General features: G+C 50.2%; 1 protein-coding gene across 2 annotated transcripts in view; it reads left to right on the top strand.

Moving 5' to 3' along the window:
- Positions 1 to 21,023, top strand: part of TGOLN2 (trans-golgi network protein 2) — a 30,944-nt gene extending 9,921 nt beyond the window's left edge. The window contains exons 2-5 of one of the 2 annotated variants that reach the window (XM_068121407.2): positions 11,134 to 12,219; positions 14,158 to 14,312; positions 14,444 to 14,506; positions 20,800 to 21,023. In XM_068121407.2, coding sequence (XP_067977508.2) covers positions 11,134 to 12,219; positions 14,158 to 14,312; positions 14,444 to 14,506; positions 20,800 to 20,805 — 1,310 coding nt within the window. In that variant the 3' untranslated portion in view covers positions 20,806 to 21,023. Of the gene's footprint in view, positions 1 to 11,133; positions 12,220 to 14,157; positions 14,313 to 14,443; positions 14,507 to 20,146; positions 20,296 to 20,799 lie in introns of those variants that run through there. The other variant, XM_068121406.2, reaches the window with a different exon arrangement.
- The last annotated feature ends 1,133 nt before the right edge of the window (positions 21,024 to 22,156 follow it).

The following is a 22,156-nucleotide window of genomic DNA, read 5'->3' as shown; positions in this document are numbered from 1 at the left end:
CAACTCGGACGAATTCCGTCTTTGGTCGCGTCAATTCTTTCGACTCGCGTTGGAGCGCAGTTCCTTCATTGGTGACCTACCGACATGGATACGGCAGTGATGCTTAAACTGCCTACCTTCTGGGAGGCTCACGCGGCTGTTTGGTTCACTCAGGCGGACTCTCAGTTCGCCCTGCGAGGCATCACCGCGGACGACACCCGCTTCTACCATGTTGTGGCGGCGCTCGGTTCCGCCACCGCGGCCCGCGCCTTGAGCCTCCTCGAGCACCCGCCGGCTGTTGACAAATACGACGCGCTGAAGACACTCCTCCTCGACGCTTTCGCCCTCTCACCGGCAGCACGTGCACGGCGCCTGCTCGCTCTGCCCGAGCTCGGCGACACGCGCCCATCCGAGCGCATGCACTATAAGCTCTCGTTGCTCGGTGAGCACTCTCCGGATTTTCTGTTCCGCGAGCTGTTCCTTCGCCAGCTGCCTCACCCGGTACGCCTCGCCCTGGCTGGCACGTTGATCACGGATTCCCGCGCCCTCGCCAGGGAAGCCGATAAGATCTCCTCGGTGGGCCAGCACATCGGCGCGGTTACCTGGAGCCTGCTGCCGTCCGAGGCGACGCCCACGACACCCGAGCGCCCTGCGCGGTTGGAGGCCGAACTGCCGGTGCAACTGGCGGCCGCCACGCCGCACCGCCCGCTTCCGACACGACGGCCGGGGCCTCCACCTGACCGGGCGTGGTGTTATTACCATGCCAGGTTCGGACACAAGGCTCGGACGTGCCGGCCCCCGTGCACTTTCGGCAGGTCGGGAAACGGCCGGCCCGGCGTTCATTCCCAGCCATGAGCGCCGGCCACTCGGGCAACTTGCTGTTTATTCGGGACAAAGCGTTTGGGCGGCGTTTCCTGTGTGACACCGGCGCCCAACTGAGCGTCATACCCGCCTCCGAGCAGGACAGGCGGGACGCCGTTTGCGGCCCCTCTTTGGTCGCTGCTAATGGCTCGGCCATACGCACTTTCGGCCCACGCGTCGTCACCCTCTGCTTCGGCAGCCAGCGTTTTCAATGGACTTTTGTGACCGCCTGCGTCCCCAAGGCTTTGCTGGGCGCCGACTTCCTCTGCGCGCACGGGCTGCTGGTCGACGTCAAACGTCGTCGCCTTGTCAACGCCGAGACCTTCAGCTCCCTGGCGTGCACGATGAGCAGCTCCGCGCCGACCGAACTGGCGTGCGCCCTCCCGGCAGCGAACGAGTTCGCTCGCCTGCTCGCGGAATTCCCGGCCCTCACGCGGCCGACGTTTTCGACCGTCGCGGTGCGGCACGGGATCGAGCACCACATACCCACTACGGGCCCGCCGGTCTACACCAGGGCCCGCTGCCTCGACCCGGCCAAGCTCGCCGTAGCGAAGGCCGAGTTCGACGCGTTGGAGCACCTCGGGATCGTGCGGCGCTCCGATAGCGTGTGGGCCTCACCACTGCACATCGTGCCAAAGCCGGGGGGTGGATGGCGCCCGTGTGGCGACTACCGCCGTCTCAACGACGCTACCACCCCCAACAGGTACCCGATCCCGCATATTCAGGACTTTTCCGCCCGTTTGGCGGGACGGGTCATCTTTTCGAAAATTGACCTGATACGGGGCTACAACCAGGTACCTGTCCGGGCGGCCGACGTCCCGAAGACAGCCGTCATCATGCCGTTCGGCCTGTTCGAATTTTTGCGGATGCCGTTTGGCCTCAAGAACGCGGCCCAGGCGTTCCAGCGCCTGATGGACGGCGTGCTGCGCGACCTGCCGTTTCTTTTCGTCTATCTGGACGATATCCTCGTCGCCAGCACGTCCCGCGCCGAGCACCTCCTCCACCTCCGAACACTGTTCGGTCGCCTCAGCGAGCATGGCTTAATTGTCAACCCGGTCAAATGCCACTTCGGCGCGACGACCGTTGACGTTTTGGGCCACCGCATCACCAAGACCGGGGCCGTGCCGCTGCCGACCAAGGTCGAGGCCATCACCACGTTCCCGCGTCCCCGTTCCATCAAGGCCCTCCAAGAGTTCCTCGGCATGGTGAATTTTTATCACCGATTCGTGCCCCGCGCTGCTCAGCTCATGCGGCCCCTTTACGAGGCCCTCCGGGGCAAGCCGGCCAAGCATGACATTGTTTGGTCCACGGCCATGGACGCGGCCTTCACCAGCGCCAAACGGGCCCTCGCCGAAGCAACGCTGCTGGCTCACCCGGTGCTCAACGCGCCCATCACCCTCACTACGGACGCCTCCAACTACGCGGTGGGCGCCGTCCATGAGCAATGGGTGGATGGGGTTTGGCAGCCACTCGCTTTTTTCAGCCGGCAACTCCGGCCGAACGAGTTAAACTACAGCACGTTCGACCGCGAGCTGCTCGGGCTATTCCTGGCCGTTCGCCATTTCCGACACCTCCTGGAGGGCCGCCCGTTCATGGCTTTCGTCGACCACAAGCCGTTGGTCTACGCAATGGCTAAGGTCAAGGAGCCGTGGTCGGCCCGCCAGCAGCGCCACCTCTCCTCCGTGTCGGAGTTCACCACAGACATCCGGCACGTCGCCGGCAAAGACAACGCCGTGGCCGACTGTCTTTCTCGGGCCAGCGCGAACGCGGTCCACCTCGGCGTGGACTTCGCGCTAATGGCGGCCGACCAGACCACCGACGCCTCGGTGCAGGCACTCCGTGCGGCGGACACGGGCCTCCGCCTGGCCGACATTCCCTTCGCGGGCACCGTCCTACTCTGCGACGTCTCCCAGGGCCAGCCTCGCCCCATCGTGCCCTTTTCCTGGCAGCGCCGCATCTTCGCCTCCATCCACGGCCTTTCTCACCCGGGCCGGAAAGCTTCTCAGAAGCTGGTGTCGGCGCGTTTCGTCTGGCACGGCCTTCGACGAAACATCCGCGACTGGGCCAACGCCTGCACGGCCTGCCAGCGGGTCAAGGTCCACCGCCACACCCAGGCCCCGCTGGCACCTTTCGCCGTGCCTGAACGGCGTTTCGACCACGTCCACGTGGACCTGGTGGGTGCCCTGCCCCCCTCGCGGGGGTTCACCCACCTGCTCACCATGGTGGACAGGACCACCAGGTGGCCGGAGGCCGTGCCCCTCGCCTCCACCACCACCGCCGACGTGGCGCAGGCGTTCATCGCCACCTGGGTCGCGCGCTTCGGCGCACCAGCGGACATCTCATCCGACCGCGGCCCACAGTTCACGTCTGAGCTTTGGGGCGCGGTCGCCCATTTGTTGGGGGTCACGCTGCACCGCACCACGGCCTACCACCCCCAAGCCAACGGGTTGTGCGAGCGGTTTCACCGCTCCATGAAGGCCGCACTCATGGCCGGCCTTCAGGACGACGGTTGGGCCGACCGGCTGCCGTGGGTCCTTTTGGGCCTTCGCACGGCCCCCAAGGAAGACCTCCAGGCATCCACCGCTGAGCTCGTCTACAGCCAGCCGCTCCGCGTCCCGGGCGAATTCGTGCCCGACGCTACCAGTCCCTGGTCCGCCGCTCGCCAGCGCTCAGACCTCCAGGAGGCCGCCCGACGATTTGCCCCCGTGCCGACGTCCCGCCACGGTGGCCCCCAGTCCTACGTCCCCCCGGCGCTTCGCACAGCGGAGTACGTCTTTGTGCGTCATGACGCGCACCGGGGGCCACTCCGGCCGCCGTACGACGGGCCCTTCCGGGTCCTGCGACGGGGCGACAAGTCTTTCATCGTCGAATTTGGCGGCCGGCCGGACCGGATTTCTGTGGACCGCCTCAAACCGGCGCACATGGACGTCGACCGACCACCACGGTTGGCCCTTCCTCCGCGGCGAGGCCGCCCCCCGTCCACAGTTCCCCCGCTCGACCACCCACCACCACGTCGGACCCCTCCCCACGACCCTCCAGGGGTCGCTTCGGCCGGGTCATCCGGACCCCCCTTAAATTGACCCTGCCGGTGCAGGTCGATTCTGGAGGGGCGTGTGTCGCGGTTACCGCTGGATGCACACAATCGCCTTGCACCGGCCAGAACACGGCCAGACGCGCCTCTCCCGGGCATGCCCGGACTCACTGTTCCCGGGCACGCCCGAACCTCTCGGGCACGCCCGGTCTCGTCTTTCCCGGGCATGCCCGCTCTCGCCTTTCCAGGGCTCGCCCAGAGCGTCCGGGCATGCCCGCTATCGCCTTTCCAGGGCTCGCCCAGAGCGTCCGGGCATGCCCGCTATCGCCTTTCCGGGGCTCGTCCAGAGCGCCCGGGCACGCCCAGCCTCGACTTGCCAGGCCGCAGCCAAACACGCCCGGGCAGGTCCAGACTCGCCTTTCCAAGGCTCGCCCTTGACACCCGGGCATACCCGGTATAGCTTTTGCCAGGTAAACTTCCCGACATAAATGTGTATATATATTGCTGCCCGATAAACGGGCTTGTCAGAATACCTGAGCTGTTTTGTTTCAATAAAGCAACTCGGACGAATTCCGTCTTTGGTCGCGTCAATTCTTTCGACTCGCGTTGGAGCGCAGTTCCTTCAATAGTATATATAAATTTGATGGAGAGTCCACACAGATGCACACAATATGGCACGAAGGTGAGTAACAATATGGCGCGAAGGTGAGTAACAAGATGTTGCCTTGCAGTCATGTGATCACGCTTCCTCCAATAACGATCATTTTCACCAAACCGAATTTGCCAAACTCTAGTATTCTATGTCTCTGGATTCACCTCCCCTGCCCTTCCCTTTTCCTCTGACTCTTGACTGTCCTGATACGTATTGTTGACTGTCATTAATGTACTGCACTGGTACATTAATGACATCAGTCTTTATTCTACCATGGTGTATATTGTTTTTTCTCAACATAATCACCACTGCGGTCCACACATTCTGTCAAGTAGGTTTGTGATGCTGTCACAATGGAACTGGTGCATCCTGCTGACTTACCCAGGGCTTCACAGTGGCCTGGACATTATCGTCAGGATCAAAATGTCCTCTACGAATGAGTTCCTTAAGTTTGGGGAAGAGATGAAAATCTGTCGGAGCCAAGTCAGGGCTGTATGGTGGGTGCTGTAAGGCGGTGAAACAGATGCGACCAATTTCTTCAGTTTTGTTCTTCCCATCTGAACCTAGATTGAACCTAGAGGAGAACCATCTGCATATCAGGCCAAACCCTCCAAATCCATGCCTTCAGTTTCTTTAGAGTTTCAATGTAGCACTTCAAGTTAATGGTGGTACCCTTTGGCATGAATTCCAAATGGACTATTCCCTTCACGTCCCAAAATCTTTCTTTCTGGTGATCTTTCTGGTGCTGGTGACCCTTTGTGGTGGTACTCCGTTCACTGTCTCTTACCCTCAGGATTGTGATGGTACATCCAACTCTCATCTTCAGTCAAAATATAGAGCAGGAACTGGTCGTCTTCACCTTCATAGCATAACAACAGCTCAGATTATTTTTATTACAGAGTTTGTTACCTGCCTTGGGCTGCTGTGCGTGTTACACAAGTACCTGGAATTTGTAACGCTTCCTGGAGATAGTTATGTCCTTTATCAGACGTTCCCAGAACATCAGTCGGGATTAGGTTTAGGGCCTTTTCCTTCCCTTGTCTCTTTTATCATTATGATCACATTGTGAATGCCCGGTTTTTTTGTTTTTTTTAATGATGATAGACAAAAGTAATATGCTCTTGAACATTATTTGGTTCATAACGATTATTATTAGCAACGTGTTGAAAAACTCCATTAGAACGTGATGTATCATGTGACATATTCCTTTTGTTCAATTTCTCTATGGCAAAAATACAATCTAAACTAGAACGGCACTCAGTAGAGAGCATACCTCCGCCTGGTTGGCCATATCACTCAATGGTGAAGAATCACTTTAAAAATTCTAGTATCCGAATCCGAATCCGTATATTCACCAAAATGTAATAATTTCGTCCTTGTCACATACGCTACATCTATGCCAAGTTTCGTCCAAATCCGTCCACAACTTTTTGAGATATTTTGTTCACAAACAGACAGACAAACAGACAGACAGGGGTGAAAACATAACCTCCATCCTCCTTTGGTGGCGGAGGTAACAAGATAGAGCAATCAGAGATTGCAGACCCTCGTCAGGGCATGTTTTTAGTGGTTTTAAGGCTTTTGTGTTAAAAAAAATATGGCGGCCGAACCACGTGACCAATGACGCCATCATTATTATTTTTCTCCACCAATTTATCCATCGATGATGCTCAAGAAATTTCATCTTCATCGGATGAAGTTCTGTACTTGTCGAATTATGACATCATCATTAACATATTGTCGTGTGATTGCCCTCGGTGAAGACCGGGCAATCATGGATGGAAACAAGCTTAATGAGGCGACGATCAATGGTGGATTTCCTATCCACGCACGGGAGGAAGAAGGAAAGAAGAAGAAGAAGCGGCGAGATTTACCTCACGGTCCGCGCGCGCCAGCGTCTTCACCCTGTGGAAATTAACTCACGAACGAAAACGGAATTATGTACAAAAGGAATATTTATTACATGGAACCCGATAACAAAGAACGCGACGGTAAAAACTAAACCCCTCTAATGGAGTGCTCCCACACTGACTTCGACGACACGACAAATGGAAAGGATAAATAAAGCAATCGTCGTGTCCGTGTGTGGTGCGTCTTATCTTTCTGGTGGTGTAGCGTCCGTCAGGAATTGTCGGGCTTAAGCACCATCGTCCGACGCAGGCCTCCCCGTGCCCCCATTCACCAGGCCTCGATGCATCCTCGCTCGCGCTCCCCCTGGCCCATGTACAACGCTGCCGGAAAGACTCGCGTCCCTGCGGGATCGCCCACGAAATCCCGTGCGTGAACACCGGGCAAGAGGATTGTCGGCGCTCCAACGTCTCTCCAATGTCAACAAGCAAGGCAATCTCTGGATCACAAGGGAAGAGGTCCAAACGGAGAGAAAGGAAAGGGCAGAAGGGAGGTCCAGGCAGGAAGGAAGCCAAAACGAGAAGAAGGTAAATGCCGGCGAGCGAGTCGTTTTACTCCCTGTCCCATGACGTCAGCTCTCTTCCCCTCCAACCAGTGCGTCATTTCTTGGTGGTCTTTCGCGCCTACCGCACATCGCCGGCACTTCTCCTCCAATGAGCGCGTCTCTTGTTGGCCATGTTTCGCGCCCTCTGCACTGATTGGCCGAGCATCTTGCGCCTTTGGTGTTACGTCATCGTGTGGCACGTCATTGTCGGTGGCCAATCAGTGTGGCACGTCCTTCATCTTCCCCACTCTCCAATCAGCGACATGCTTCCCTTCCCCCCTGTCAATCACGAGTTCTCCTGGGCATGGCTCTCGGCCTGCCTGTTCGATGTTTGCTCATCATGCCGGCGTTGTACACGGACACTTCCAGTCTTTTTCCGTCAGTTCCTTCGTTATTGTGGCGGAGGGGGAATTAATTAATGTGTGCGCTAATGGGCCTAACTAATGTATTTGAGTGCATTGCCATACGGGACACCAGGCTGATCACAGGTTTCACACACGCGGGAATTAGCATAATCCCTACAACTATTTACCACACGATCATCCTTGCATGATCACAGGTATACGCTTAATCCGACAAACCGCCTAAACAAACTTATTGCAGGTAAGGTTCCCTATCACGACAGCTGGAGCATAATACTGTTGCGGACGCGGTTAAGACGTTATTTTGACCGAGCGGTTGGTATGACCGCGACCGAACAGTTATTCCCCGACTAGAACCCGATTCCACCCAAACTTTGGCCGTCTCGCACCGCAGCTGCCCAATCTGGAAAACTCTAAAACGACCGAATGCAAAGAGGAAAAGGAATAAGACGAGAAGACGGACAGAAGAGTAATTGGATTTATTATTTACACATATAAGTAGGAAGCAAGCAGTCACGTTTATTTACAGGGACATGAGACGCAGGTGACACAGTGCAATCTTTAGCTTATACAGACTTATTGTTACTACCCAGGACAGCATGAACAAAACAAACTCACGTACGCAAATGGATGGAAATTGCAGGCAGGAATGACAGGAGGTGGGTGGCTGGAGGAAGGCCCGGAGCTGGCTGGAGATTGATCCCGCACGGGACGTCGGGCTGGACCTCGACGGCCACCGATGCCACCGATCCTGTCGTGTGTGCGGGGTAGCGGGTCGGAGCTGCTTGGTGGAGCCAAGCCAACGCTGCTGGTGGGGGGTCTGGCGTGACGGGTTCTCTCGCGTGACGGGTTCTCTCTCTTACTAACTCCAGGACTCTTTCTCTTTTGCTTAGTCCAACTCTTCCTCACCACCGACAACTCAACGCAACCCCTCCACTCTCCGCAAACACTGACCACCACTGACGACCAACCCAGCTCTGACCAAAAAAACCACACACTCCGCTCTTGTCGTAGCTCATCCCGTCAAAGCTCATCTGCCTTGGACACGCCCTGCCTGCGGGTTATATAGGCCCCGCCCCTCAACCTTCGCGAACCTCCTCGATGTTTCTCTCCACACCCTCTCCAAGTCCAACCCCTTGTTCGTGGTTGGTTGAGTGGGGCTGACTCACTCCTCCCCTCTATGACGAGGTGGGGACCCGCCTTTCTTCCCCAACCCTGCCTCGTGGTCAATGGCGGATGAAGGGAAAACCGCCCAACATGCAGTTGGCAATGCGAATTGCAATTGACGAAAAGGGGGGAATGGAAGTGTTGGGAGCGGGAATGAAGGGAATCTATCTCTTTCACTGGTGCAATGGAGTATTTCAATTAATGGGAGACACAGCCTTACCCTAAAACACATAATAAGATATAACTATTGAACAGGGGTATTCTATGATTGGCTGTGGTGTGGATGCTTTATGGACTAATTATGGGATGCCCTTTGACCTTTACACAGCTCCGGAGGCAGGAGGCGCAGAATAAACAATAATAATAATTCACACAATCAAAAAATATATACAGTCCTCATATCCGCAACAATACCTACGCAGTTCTACCTAAATCTATATATGCCCCTACCCAAAATTCATAACAATATGTTATTCACCATGGAGAGTTCTTTACAATGAGCCATGTTTCATTTTTTTTTCTATGCAGTGCTTTTGGACCACGTGACCTATGATGTCACAATTATCATTAAACAAGACCGAAAGTCTAACAGCGGCGTAGCTGGGCTTGTTTGATACTTTTGTTGAAGATGATAGTATGACCTGGGTGGAGATACCAGTTCGCAAATAATGTAAGTATTAAATTATTTTGAAGTACTCTAAGTCTCTAATCTGTCTGTCACCATGGAAGTGAAGAGATTGCATTGTGACACCATATGGTTTATTCTATATATTGGTCAGTTAGTCAACACTATCCAAGTGACCTCAGCACACACCACTGTGTGTGTTACGGAATGAGGTGTTTTACAGTGGCCGGAGTGCAAATCCTGCCACCAACCTCCTTGAGAGAGGAGGCAGTGAGCTGGTAATCATTTTGCCGACCTCGGAACGATGACAGGCTGAGTCAACCCCACCTGGTGTTAATTCAACAGCTGACCGGTAGTCAAACTCAGGACCCTAGGATCCTAAGCCCACCACCCTAACCGTTAAGCCAACAACAGGCTTTGGGTGGTTGGAGGCAGTCATAGGAAATGCTTCAATGTTTGAAGAGCCGTTTATCAAAGTTTTAATTATATATGATCTGGGGGGCATGCACCTCCCCCCACCCCCCACCCTCCTCCTCCCGTCATATATCAGCACCCTGTTGTCATAATTCAGTTCCCCCAATCATCAAGTGTGATTATTTGCCCCAACCAGGTATATGATGTAATATAGGAATGTTCCCTGAAGGGTGTTGAAAGAAACATAACTGGCAAAGCCAAATTGCATTACATTCTATCTTTCAGAAGCGTAATTGTCGGCTATAAGTATAAAGCTCACCCAATATCACAAACTCAAACAATATATGGGATAAATACGTGAGGGACATACATACATACATACGGAGAGACAAACGCTGTAAGCACAGGAACCAAACATGTACGCCGTAAAAACATCGTGTGTTTAATCACTAAGTTGCCAGTTCTAAAAGCCTCTTTGCAAGTTTGAAGAAGAGGAAAAAGCACTAATGTATGGTTTATTCACACAGCAGTTTGAACGGAAACATTTATTATTCTACGACAGTAGAAACCCTTTAGAGTTTAGAAGGACAGGGAAAGAGCATACAAAATTATAGATACAGTAGTGATATTTGTGAAGCAATAGAAAAATATATAAAACTACACAGAAGGGGCCCATAAACAACAACGACCATATCCACGATAACAATCGAGTGTTATAAAAGATCCTTATTTTCACGTGTTTTACCTCATGTGTTTCATGTGTTTGTTTGTGTTTCACACTGAATGAAAAAGGTAAAGGTAGAGCATGCAGATTGTGATACATGACAAGTCTGGTCTGTTCAACGATATGTCCGGCCTGAACAGCATAGGAATCAAAATGGCAGCGTGTGGTCAGCCGTCGTACCGCCGTAATGACATCACATCACCCCTGTCATGCGACCAGATCCCCAGCTCTGATTGGTGTACATTTGAGGGGACATACATACATACATATGGACAGACAAACACTGTTCTAGATGGCTTTTCCCTATGGGCTACGCCGTAAAAATTATACTGGAGGAGGTGCACCTATGGTGAAAATTTCCTGTCAATCAGACCAACGATTGCAGAGAAAAGATTCCATCTTGATCGGATGAAGTTTTGTACTTGTCGAATTATGACATCATCATTAACGTATGTTACTTACCCATGGAGAGTTATTTACAATGAGCCATCTCGCAATATTTTCTATGCTGCGCTTTCGGAGATATAGACGCACAAAGTTTTTCGGTTTTTCCAAGATGGCGCCCGTACCACGTGACCTATGACGTCATAATTATCATTAAAAAATTGTACAGGAGGAGGTGTGCCTACGGTGAAAATTTCCTGTCAATCGGACCAACGGTTGCAGAGAAAATCATATTTATTCTGTGCGGACAAACAGTCAAATGGACTCAAATGCAATAACCTCTCCTCTGGCGAGGGTAATAAATAATCATGGCTATTGAAATGTATAGTGTAAAGGTATCATTGGGCTTTCTGGATATAAATTGTGCTGCTGTGACCGGTAAACTTAAAAACTGATGTTTTGATGACCTGTGTTTTTTGCAGGAATGTTGGGAGATCAATTTGGGCAGAAACCCATGATACAGATGCAGCTGATGCCAGGTGACGTTGGGCAGCCAGATGCTGGGCAGTTGGAAGAATTTCAGGCTGGGGAAGCCGAGCAAGCGGCGGGTGTGCCTAATTCGGGGCAACAAGATCTGGAGGCCGGGAACTTGTCACAGACGGAGGCCGGGAACTTGTCACAGACGGAGGCCGGGAACTTGTCGCAGACGGGGGCCGGGAACTTGTTGCAGACGGAGGCCGGGAACTTGTCGCAGACGGAGGCCGGGAACTTGTCGCAGACGGAGGCCGGGAACCTGTCGCAGACGGAGGCCGGGAACCTGTCGCAGACGGAGGCCGGGAACCTGTCGCAGACGGAGGCCGGGAACCTGTCGCAGACGGAGGCCGGGAACCTGTCGCAGACGGAGGCCGGGAACCTGTCGCAGACGGAGGCCGGGAACCTGTCGCAGACGGAGGCCGGGAACCTGTCGCAGACGGAGGCCGGGAACTTGTCGCAGACGGAGGCCGGGAACTTGTCGCAGACGGAGGCCGGGAACTTGTCGCAGACGGAGGCCGGGAACTTGTCGCAGACGGAGGCCGGGAACTTGTCGCAGACGGAGGCCGGGAACTTGTCGCAGACGGAGGCCGGGAACCTGTCGCAGACGGAGGCCCGGAACTTGTCGCAAACGGAGGCCGGGAACTTGTCGCAGACGGAGGCCGGGAACTTGTCGCAGACGGAGGCCGGGAACTTGTCGCAGACGGAGGCCCGGAACTTGTCGCAGACGGAGGCCCGGAACTTGTCGCAGACGGAGGCCTGGAACATGTCGCAGACGGAGGCCGAGAACCTGTCGCAGACGGAGGCCGGGAACTTGTCGCAGACGGAGGCTGGGAACTCGGGACAGTCCGATGCTGTGTCGCCGAGTCAGTTCAAGGCCAAAGGCACAAGTTATACCATTGATGAAGGCATGGGTGTAATTAAAAATAATGATAATTATGATCAGGATGAGCATCAGGATGATGAATATATGGAATCTATCATACTCCCTGGTCATCCTGAAGAAATGGAGAGTGAAAATACTTTCTTTGATGCAGGTAAGGGAGATATTTGATATATATTTTGATAAATTATGATCCTTCCCACTCCTCTTTGTTTTCCTGTGGTGTAACTCGAGTTACATGACAGGATATTGAAAATGTTCTACGAATGAGATATTTGCAAATATCCAAGATGCATCAATGTTAAAAACAAACAAACAAATAACAGCAGCTGTTATATATGCTCAATGTCACATAAACATCAACTCCAGATAAATCAATATACAGTGTCGATCTTGGCAACGCTGGACCAACGAAGCTGCACTAGTTTGTGGGGCATGATGATTCGAGTGCCCCAAAACAGTGGCAAAATGCTGAGGAGGAACTGAAAAATTTATATTTAAGAGCTACATTTGGAAAGTCAAATGATTGAACTAAAATGAATATAATAGAGCCAAATTAATATTCAACCGCTATGCAAAAATGGACGTGATTCAAATTGATCATCGCAAAATTCAAGAAACCAGCAATACCCTTTAATTAGGATAACACATGCAATGGATTTGGATCAGTTTGAAGAAGTGAAGAGACATGTACAAGAGGAGGATCGAAAGCATTTGGAGAATTGAAAAATGTCATGAAAAGCAAACTGTCCTTGTGTATGAAAAAGGAAATTTATCTTCAGTGTGTTCTCCTACCAATAACAGATGGCAGTGAAACACAGTCAACACAAATGGAGCAAAAATTGATCATCACACAAAGAGCCTTGGAGAGATGCTGGCTTGGCAGAACCTAAAGGAGCAAGAAGTGAAATGAATGGATGAGATAAAAAAAAAATAGTCCTTAACATTTTGGTAACTATGGAAAAAATGAAATGGAACTGGGCTGGACACATAGCAAGAGGACCAGACAACTGGTGGACAAGAAGAATCACAAACTGGCAACCTAGGGGAGGCCCTGGAAGAAGCAGCGGTGGGGTAAAAGGTCAGATGGAGAGATAAAAATGAAAAATGTACTGGAGTACAATAGCCTCAAATTGCGGGTTGCTGGGTCGTGGGTGCATGGATGGAAGGTTCAGGGGCATGGATCATGGGGTCAGGGTTGGGGGTGTGATTGTGCGAATTGTTGTGCTGGGGGCATGGGTCGCTGGATCGGACTTGGGAGACGGGTTGGAGTTGGGGCATGAGCCTGGATTAGGAGCTTGAGTCGCTGGGTAGTGGACTTGGGGTGTAGATCGCTGGGTAGAGGTTGTGTGTCACGGGGTGTAGAGGCATTGGTGTTAGAGGAACAGATATTGGCAGTTGCTTGTGTGTGCTGTCGTTGTGTTGGTGGGGGTGGCGTGGGGGAGGGAAGGTAGAAGAGATAGGAGAGGGTGTGTGTTTAAAGGGGAGGATGGACACATGTATCTGTATTTATGGTTTCTATTCCTAGATACCTAAATCAGCAATGCAGTCACCCATACCAATGTTGGAATGAACAGTGTGGACTTATGGAAAAGGGAGCTTTTATGTTCGGTGTAGTGGTAACAAGAATATCTATGCTTCGCTGGTAGCGCATGGTGTGTGCTGAATCAGGTTGCCCCATTTTGTTCTTCCCATCTCAACATACATTGTTCCCCCATCCCCCATATACTATCATGACACATCCATTGTCTATTAATGAAAAAGGTACACTAGTTTCTCCAATATATTTTTTCTGCGAGTAATTGATGTACAAGCTCCTCCATGAGCCTTATGTCGATGCTAAATTAATTTTTTTTATAAAGAGGCATTGCCTCATGCCCTTATTATTATCTATTTGACAATTTACTAATGTACACAAAAGGTGTAAGTTTTGACCATCTTCCTCCCAAACCTACCTTCCTACCCCTTCCGAACACAGCTATTTATCTACTCTATCCTCTGCTCTTCCTTTTATCAATCTACCCTTCTCATCCCGTCTTTTATTTTACACCCACTTTTCGCATCATGTTCATTTCCTAATCGTTATGTTCAGGAGGAACCTTTGATGAAGAGATCCACAGAAAGTTTGGAGGGCCACAGGAACATGCAGAAATTGGAAATGATGAAGGAGGATATTTCTTCAGTGGTCTCTTGTTGTTTGGTGCTGTGGTTGTGGTTCTCTACGGCATGTGGTCTAATCGACGCAAGGTATGCGGGTTGATATAAATGTTTGCATAGGTGATCATATATGGGATGATCTTTCTTTATGGAAAACATTTCGGAGTTCAAGTGGATGCATGAAAGTACTATTGTGATTCTTCATTTTTCTCTATTAACAGATTGTTCCACTGGTGCTCAAAGGCAGGTGGAGGAAGAAGCCAGAATATCATCGCCTCAATCAGGTAATGAAACTTTCTTGCACCTTTACTTTTGATGTTATTGGAATGTCTATCTCCTTATTTGCCTTTTCATGACAAAATAAAAGCTTTTCGTGTTCAGTTTGGTAACAAACGCATCTGTAAATACAAAATTGGTGTTTTCTTATTGTCTTAATTTCTTTTTCTCCAGTGATCTTTGGCTCATCGTGGCGCTTCGATATACATACTCGTATATCACATGCAGGCAAAATCGTTATAATGGCAGATCATTGTACTTTTGGGTGGATTATAAGGACATTTTCAACAAAGGACAAGTATACCGAGTGCTCCAAAAAGACCGGGACAACTATGGTTGTTAATATACTTAGTACCACAAATGATACAATGATACCCTTTGTTTTACATGATACAGAAAGGCATGAAGTTTTCTTTCTTTTCAGGTCTGGTGGTTTAATGTAAAAGAAAATGGCGACTCCACAGGAGAAAGCTCCGTGTGTCAAATGGTTCATTGATACGAGATCCGACATGCAAGTTCAGCGTAAATTCCGTACAGAGTATGGAAGGAATCCGTCATCGTGGACTAGTATCAGAGAGTGGTACAAGAGGTTTAAAGAGACTGGAAATTGTCAGAAACGAAAAAGTACCTACCGGTTGACCAAGCACAAATGCAGCAGACATTGAACATATGCGTGAATCATTTCAACAAAGTCCCATAAAACCAATCCGACGTGTATCAAGAGAACTGGGACTACCAACCACCACTGTATACAGGATTTTGCATGAAAGACTGAAGCTTTATTCCTATAAGGTGCAGATTCTGCAGGAACTCAAACCAAATGACGGACCCAAACACAGGCTTTTGCCTTGGAAATGCTCAGTTGCATAAAATATGACGAGGATTACCTGTAAAAGGTCATGTTCACAGACGAAGCTTACTTTCATGTATCGGGGAGATCACCCGTCACAATGTGAGGATCTGTAACTCTGAAACCCCCGTGTGATCATTGAACACATACACGACAGTCCAAAGGTCATCGTGTTGTGTGGCCTTCTCCATGACTGCTTGGTGGGTCCGTTTTTCTATGTGGAAAATACAGTGACCTCAACAATTTACATGAACATTTTGGAAGGATTCGCCTTCCCACAGATTGAAGATCTGCAACCCGATATAATTTTTCAGCAGTACGGCACTCCCTCTCATTGGGCTTCAGTCGTTCGAGCCGTCCTGAATGAAAATTTTCCAGGTCGCTGGATTGGTTGAGACGAACCAACCACCTGGCCCCTACATCCCTACAATCACCAAACATAACCTCCCTTAATTTTTTTCTGTGGTGGTTTGTCATGTTGTCTACAGCACCAAAGTGGGAAACCTGCAGGATCTTCGTTCTCTGATCACAGATGCATGCACACTAGTGGACGGATACAAACATGTTGAGCCAAACGTGACAGGAACTCGTGTACCGCCTTGATGTCTTGCACGAGACAAATGGAGCGCACATTGAAGTATATTGATGGTGTGCCCAAAACTTTAAGGTTCTGCATCATATAAACCAAAGGGTATCGTATAATTTGTGGTTCTAAATATATTTACAACCAAAATTGTCCTGGTCTTTTTGGAAAAGCCATATATTAGTGGACCAGCCAATATGTGATTTCACACTTTTGACGGCATTGTTTATTAATGGCAGGCAATCATGCCAGTTCACTCATCCATATTGAACGAATATGTGGGTGGATGGCACCCACAAATTTGAATTTAAAGGCCATTTCAAGGTCAAAAAGTCAAATTTTGCATTTTTGCAGTTTTACATTAATTTAAACTGCATTTGATAGATCTATCCATAAAGCAATCTTTATTATCATGCAGATATACACAGCCTGTATAATTAACAAGTACATTTTGTATCTTACACATCCACTGCCTATAGAAAGTCAAGACCCCTTTTCAATTTTTTTTCACCTTTTGTTGCCCTATAGCCTGAAATTAAATTGCATTAAATCAGACTTTTCCTCCTTTATTTACACATCGTAACCCACAACTTCCAAGTGAAAAACTAATTCTACAAATTTCGGAATATTAATTAAAAATACAAAATTAGAATATCTTGGTTTGATAAGTGTCCACCCACCCCTCTCTCCCCCCCCCCCCCCCCCTTCCCACAGATTCCCTTTATAATAGCAATTGTAACTCAGCTCAGGTGTAACCAATCAACTTCAAAATCACACACCAAGTTAATTGGCCTCCACCTTTGTTAAATTGTAGGGATTCTGATTATTTCAGAATAAAATCAGTTCTTCCTGCAGGTTTCCTCTGCTGGGTAGTGCATTTCACAGCAAAAACTCAACCATGAGCACCAATGAGCTTTCAAAAGACCTCCGGGATACAGTTGTAGAAAGGCCCAGATCAGTGGATGGGTACAAAAATATTTCAAAGGCCTTGAATATCCCTTGGAGCACAGTCAAGACAATCATTAAGAAGTGGATGGCGTATGATATCACGAAGACCATGCCTATATCAGGCCGTCCCTCCAAACTGGATGATCAAGCAGGGAGGAGACAGATCAGAGAGGCCACCAAGAGGCCAATGGCAACTTTGAAATAGCTACAGGCCTTTATTGCAAAGACTGATCACTGTGTGCATGTGATAATATCCTAAGCACTCCACAAGTCTGGCCTGTATGGTTGGGTGGCAAGAAGGAAGCCAATACTCAAAAAAGCCCACCTTGAATCCCGTTTGAGGTATGAATAGAACACTCCGAAGATTCTGAAGCCATGTGGCAAAATTTTTTTTACGACGTAGCCCATCGGGCAGAGCCGTCTGGAACAGTGTTTGTCTGTCTGTGTGCATGCATGTATGTATGTATGTCCCCTCAAACGTGTACCAATCAGAGCTGAGTATCTGGTCACATGACAGGGTGATGTGATTACGTCTGATGTCATTACGACCGTGCTGCAGCTGACTCTCCACACACCGCCATTTTGATGTATATGCCGTTCATGCCGAACATATCGTCGAACCTGTCATATATCACAATCGCCATGCTCTATCTTTACGTTTTTCATTCAGTGTGAAACACAAACAAACCGATTGTTAAAATGACCATGAAATATCTAAAGCATCGAAGTGAGGTCTCTTGCAACAAAACGGTGGCGGAAAACTTTCCCGGAAAGTGGATCGGCCGCCGCGGTCCGATCGAGTGGCCGGCACGCTCCCCAGACCTTACACCTCCAGATTTCTTTCTTTGGGGGCTTATGAAAGACCTTGTTTATCGTGAAAAGCCTCATACCATTCAGGAATTGAAGGCTTAAATCACTGCAAAGTTTGAGGAAATTGATATCGAACTCTGCAAGCATGTGTGCCACTCTGTGCCTGCTCGGCTGCAATTGTGCATCGATCACAAGGGAGGGCACTTTGAAAATTACAAGTAAAACAGCTTGGTACACTTCCGTAATAATTTTCCCCTGAATAAATGGTTAGATAAACATGTCATTCATTTATTTCTACCTTCTTGTACACTGTAATACAAATGGCAAACAAACAATCAACTGACAGAAATATATATATATTGTTGCGGTTTTTAAAACCTTCACATGTAAATTTAGTAGTAAATTCCCTTATAAATAACCCCTGTGTACATTTCCCCTTAATTGGCTGTTAATTGAAATAATTGCACCTTAGTTAGTCCACATTGTAATACGTAGGACACCATAGGACCTCTCAATAGTTATGTCATTAGTATGTGTTTCAGTTAAGGACCTGTTCCCAATAGTTGACTCTGCGTTGCATCAAATCAAATAAGATAGGACCCCTTGAAATATCCCCGTGGCCTCCTAAAAGTGCCAGTAAGGCAGCGTTCGCCGCCGTTGCATTGGGTGTTTACTGGCTCACATCGCCCCAAACTCCATTACGCATGAGGCCAAGGAGGGGGGAGGAGCCGTCAGAGTATGGGCATGGCCCCCACCTCATCACCAAAGGTGGAGCAAAAGAGCCCTTGCCAGCCAACCAGCACCGAGGTGAGCAAACAGGCAGGCCTGTCATCGGGTCCGGCGGCTTGATATGGCCAAGGCCAATAAAAGCAAGAGAAGGGACTGCTTACGCAGACGAGCAAGGAGGAGGCACGACAAGGAGATGAGCTTCAGAAGTGGATGAGAAAGGAGCACTGAGAGACGCGCAAGGTTTTTGGAGTTGGACAAAGAAGGTTCAAGAGAGTCGCCCCTGCCGCGTGAAGCTACGAGACGCTGCTTCAAACAGCCCCTGCCGCGTGAAGCGCTGACACGCTGTTTCGAGCAGCCCTGTCGTGTGAACCCGAGTGCGGGGAGTCGGCGGCTGCTCGATTCCAGCCCTGCCGTTCTGCATGGACCTGAACCTTCTCCTTCCAGCCATTCATTCCTGCCTGCAATTCCCCATTAGTGTACGTGAGTTTGTTCTGTTCGTCTTGTCCCTGGGTATAATATAAGCTTGTTCTAAGGATTTGCGCTGTGTCTTCTTCTTCTGCTGTATATTGCTTTCGTTTCTCTTTTGGTTTCTTTGGTTGTGTATAGTTAGTTAATAAATACCTGTTCCCCCTTATTCTTGGTTTTCATTCTCGTCCGATCGTCTTTGTCTTTTCCCAATTGAGTACCTATGGCGCGATTTTGGCAGAACCGCTTATAATCGGGTTAGTCTTTGTTAACGGCCCGTGCCGCAGTCGCTTCGCTCGGCGCAATCTATCCATTACGCTGCGGCTCGGGCGGGAGTATTTCCTCGCGTACCGGAAGGCGCTGGTACTTAGGTCATAGGAAGGATTGGCCTAATACCCTATTCAGCGCTGACCGGGCATGACGTCATACCCCCAGGAATGGAGACGGCCAGCTTAACAAGACAGGGGGATTAACCCCCCCCCCCCCTTGCTAAGGGGAGTGCCGTCGCCCGATTCCGTAACAATATATATAAACAGAAATCGGGCACTACTTTTGACTCACCCTGTATATCCCTGTCAGTGTTAAAATAAAAACATTGCACAACGTCCTTCATCGGCAAACCTGAACGCTTATCCACCAACAAGGCCTTCATCCACAGCTTGGTGGAGTACTGCTCTGCCTTCTGGGCCGGCTCCCCTGCCTCACATCTTCCTTTGCTTATGCCTTATGCTATGGAAACCACAGCCCGCGATGAACTTCCAACTTCCCCATTCTACTTGATCTCAATCTTCTATCCTGGTTTTCAACACAGCTGTTCATTGTCATCTGGGAACACCCCATCCAAAACCATGATCTTTTCTACCCACAATAACCCTCCTCAACCCAACCTTTTTCTACATTTCTAGTTCTCCCTTCCTGAGAGTTTGCTTCTGTATCCACCTTGTCCACCCCATGTGTCCTTCCCTCCCCATCATACTTCTCCACATCACTTATTTCTCCCATTCTCCCTGTATTTTGTCCCTCAACACTGTTGTTGCTGTGCTCCCTTCCTCTTTCTGCTGTTTCTTTTGTGCGATTACGTCCTCATCCCTTTCTACGTTCGAGCTCCTCGATGAGCCTCGGCTTTGTATACAAAAATAAAAATAACAAAAAATACAAATAACAAAAACACAATTGTTAATGTCTTTCTAATGGGGGTTTCCACAAACATCCGTCACTTCCTCTTCATTCAACCTTGTTCCACTTTATGTCTGTCGTGTCCAGGTGAAGCTCGAACAGGTAGGCGGTGGAGGAGTGCAGTGCACGACTCTGTCTCTGTGCGCTCTCAGATGCAGTCGACCATCCTCTTGTCCTCTTGTCTCAGATTTCTCCATTACGCTCCTTTGACTCGTGTATACCTGCTCTCTGATGCCCACAGGTACCGACTCTCGTACGATTGGCACCTGCTGCCTTTTGTATCTGCGTGAATGAGCACGAGTCTCTACCCTTTGGGCAGGTTGATTATCTGTGCCAAAAAACGAGTTCCTGTAGTTTTGGTGAAAACCCAAATCTGGATCCAGTTAGGAGATTTATTTCATTATTTTTCAATTGATTCTTCACCATTGAGTGTTCGGGCAAAAAATGGTATTTAGCATGATATTTCAAAAAGTTGTACACGAATTCGGATGATGTTTGGTGGATAGGTTGGGTACGTGACAAGGACGAATTGATTCGATTTTGGTGAAGTTCCGGATCCAGATCAGTGGGATACAAAACGTAAACTATTCACCTGGCGGAGGTATGCTCTCTACCAAGTATCGTTCTACTTCTCTCTGTTTCCCTAACCTCTTATCATGTTTTTCTCATACGTTTTCTCCTTCATTAATGAACTTTTACCTGTTTTTTCCCCCCTCCCATTTCCTCTTGCCCTCCATTAGGCATAAAAGGTAGCTGGAAATTTGCCTTCAAGCTTCAACATGACACGACTTCTTTTTAACCTCAAGTTTTGAACAACTTCTCACATTATCATCACAAATATCCTCTGTAGTATTTCATCCCGTGGTGCAAATATTTTGAATATTCTTTTAAATGATCGATGCATGTTGTGTCTTGACAAAGTTATGACTTTCCATTCCAGATTACAATGAAAGTTTCTTCCTTAAAAAATGTTTTGAGCCTTGCACTTGCATCCTTTGTAGGGTTTGCAATTTAATTTGACTGAACTCATGAGAGGGTGGTGGGGGGTATGGCAAGGGAGTTGAGAGGGTGGTGGGGTGTATGGCAAGGGAGTTGAGAGGGTGGGTGGTGGGTATGGCAAGGGAGTTGAGAGGGTGGTGGGGGGTATGGCAGGGGAGTTGAGAGGGTGGTGGGGGGTATGGCAGGGGAGTTGAGAGGGTGGTGGGGGGTATGGCAAGGGAGTTGAGAGGGTGGTTGGGGGTATGGCAAGGGAGTTGAGAGGGTGGTGGGGGGTATGGCAAGGGAGTTGAGAGGGTGGTTGGGGGTATGGCAAGGGAGTTGAGAGGGTGGTGGGGGGTATGGCAAGGGAGTTGAGAGGGTGGTGGGGGGTATGGCAGGGGAGTTGAGAGGGTGGTGGGGGGTATGGCAGGGGAGTTGAGAGGGTGGTGGGGGGTATGGCAAGGGAGTTGAGAGGGTGGTGGGGGGTATGGCAAGGGAGTTGAGAGGGTGGTTGGGGGTATGGCAAGGGAGTTGAGAGGGTGGTGGGGGGTATGGCAAGGGAGTTGAGAGGGTGGTTGGGGGTATGGCAAGGGAGTTGAGAGGGTGGTGGGGGGTATGGCAAGAGAGTTGAGAGGGTGGTGGGGGGTATGGCAGGGGAGTTGAGAGGGTGGTGGGGGGTATGGCAAGGGAGTTGAGAGGGTGGTGGGGGGTATGGCAAGGGAGTTAAGAGGGTGGTGGGGGGTATGGCAAGGGAGTTGAGAGGGTGGTTGGGGGTATGGCAAGGGAGTTGAGAGGGTGGTGGGGGGTATGGCAAGGGAGTTGAGAGGGTGGTGGGGGGTATGGCAAGGGAGTTGAGAGGGTGGTGGGGGGTATGGCAAGGGAGTTGAGAGGGTGGTGGGGGGTATGGCAAGGGAGTTGAGAGGGTGGTGGGGGGTATGGCAAGGGAGTTGAGAGGGTGGTTGGGGGTATGGCAGGGGAGTTGAGAGGGTGGTGGGGGGTATGGCAAGGGAGTTGAGAGGGTGGTGGGGGGTATGACAAGGGAGTTGAGAGGGTGGTGGGGGGTATGGCAGGGGAGTTGAGAGGGTGGTGGGGGGTATGGCAAGGGAGTTGAGAGGGTGG

Source organism: Myxine glutinosa, chromosome 7, assembly GCF_964187855.1.
Source record: "Myxine glutinosa chromosome 7, kmMyxGlut1.1, whole genome shotgun sequence".
Classification (NCBI taxonomy): Eukaryota; Metazoa; Chordata; class Myxini; order Myxiniformes; family Myxinidae; genus Myxine; species Myxine glutinosa.
The sequence above is the reverse complement of the archived record's forward strand: the minus strand, read 5'-3'. Positions and strand labels throughout refer to the sequence as shown.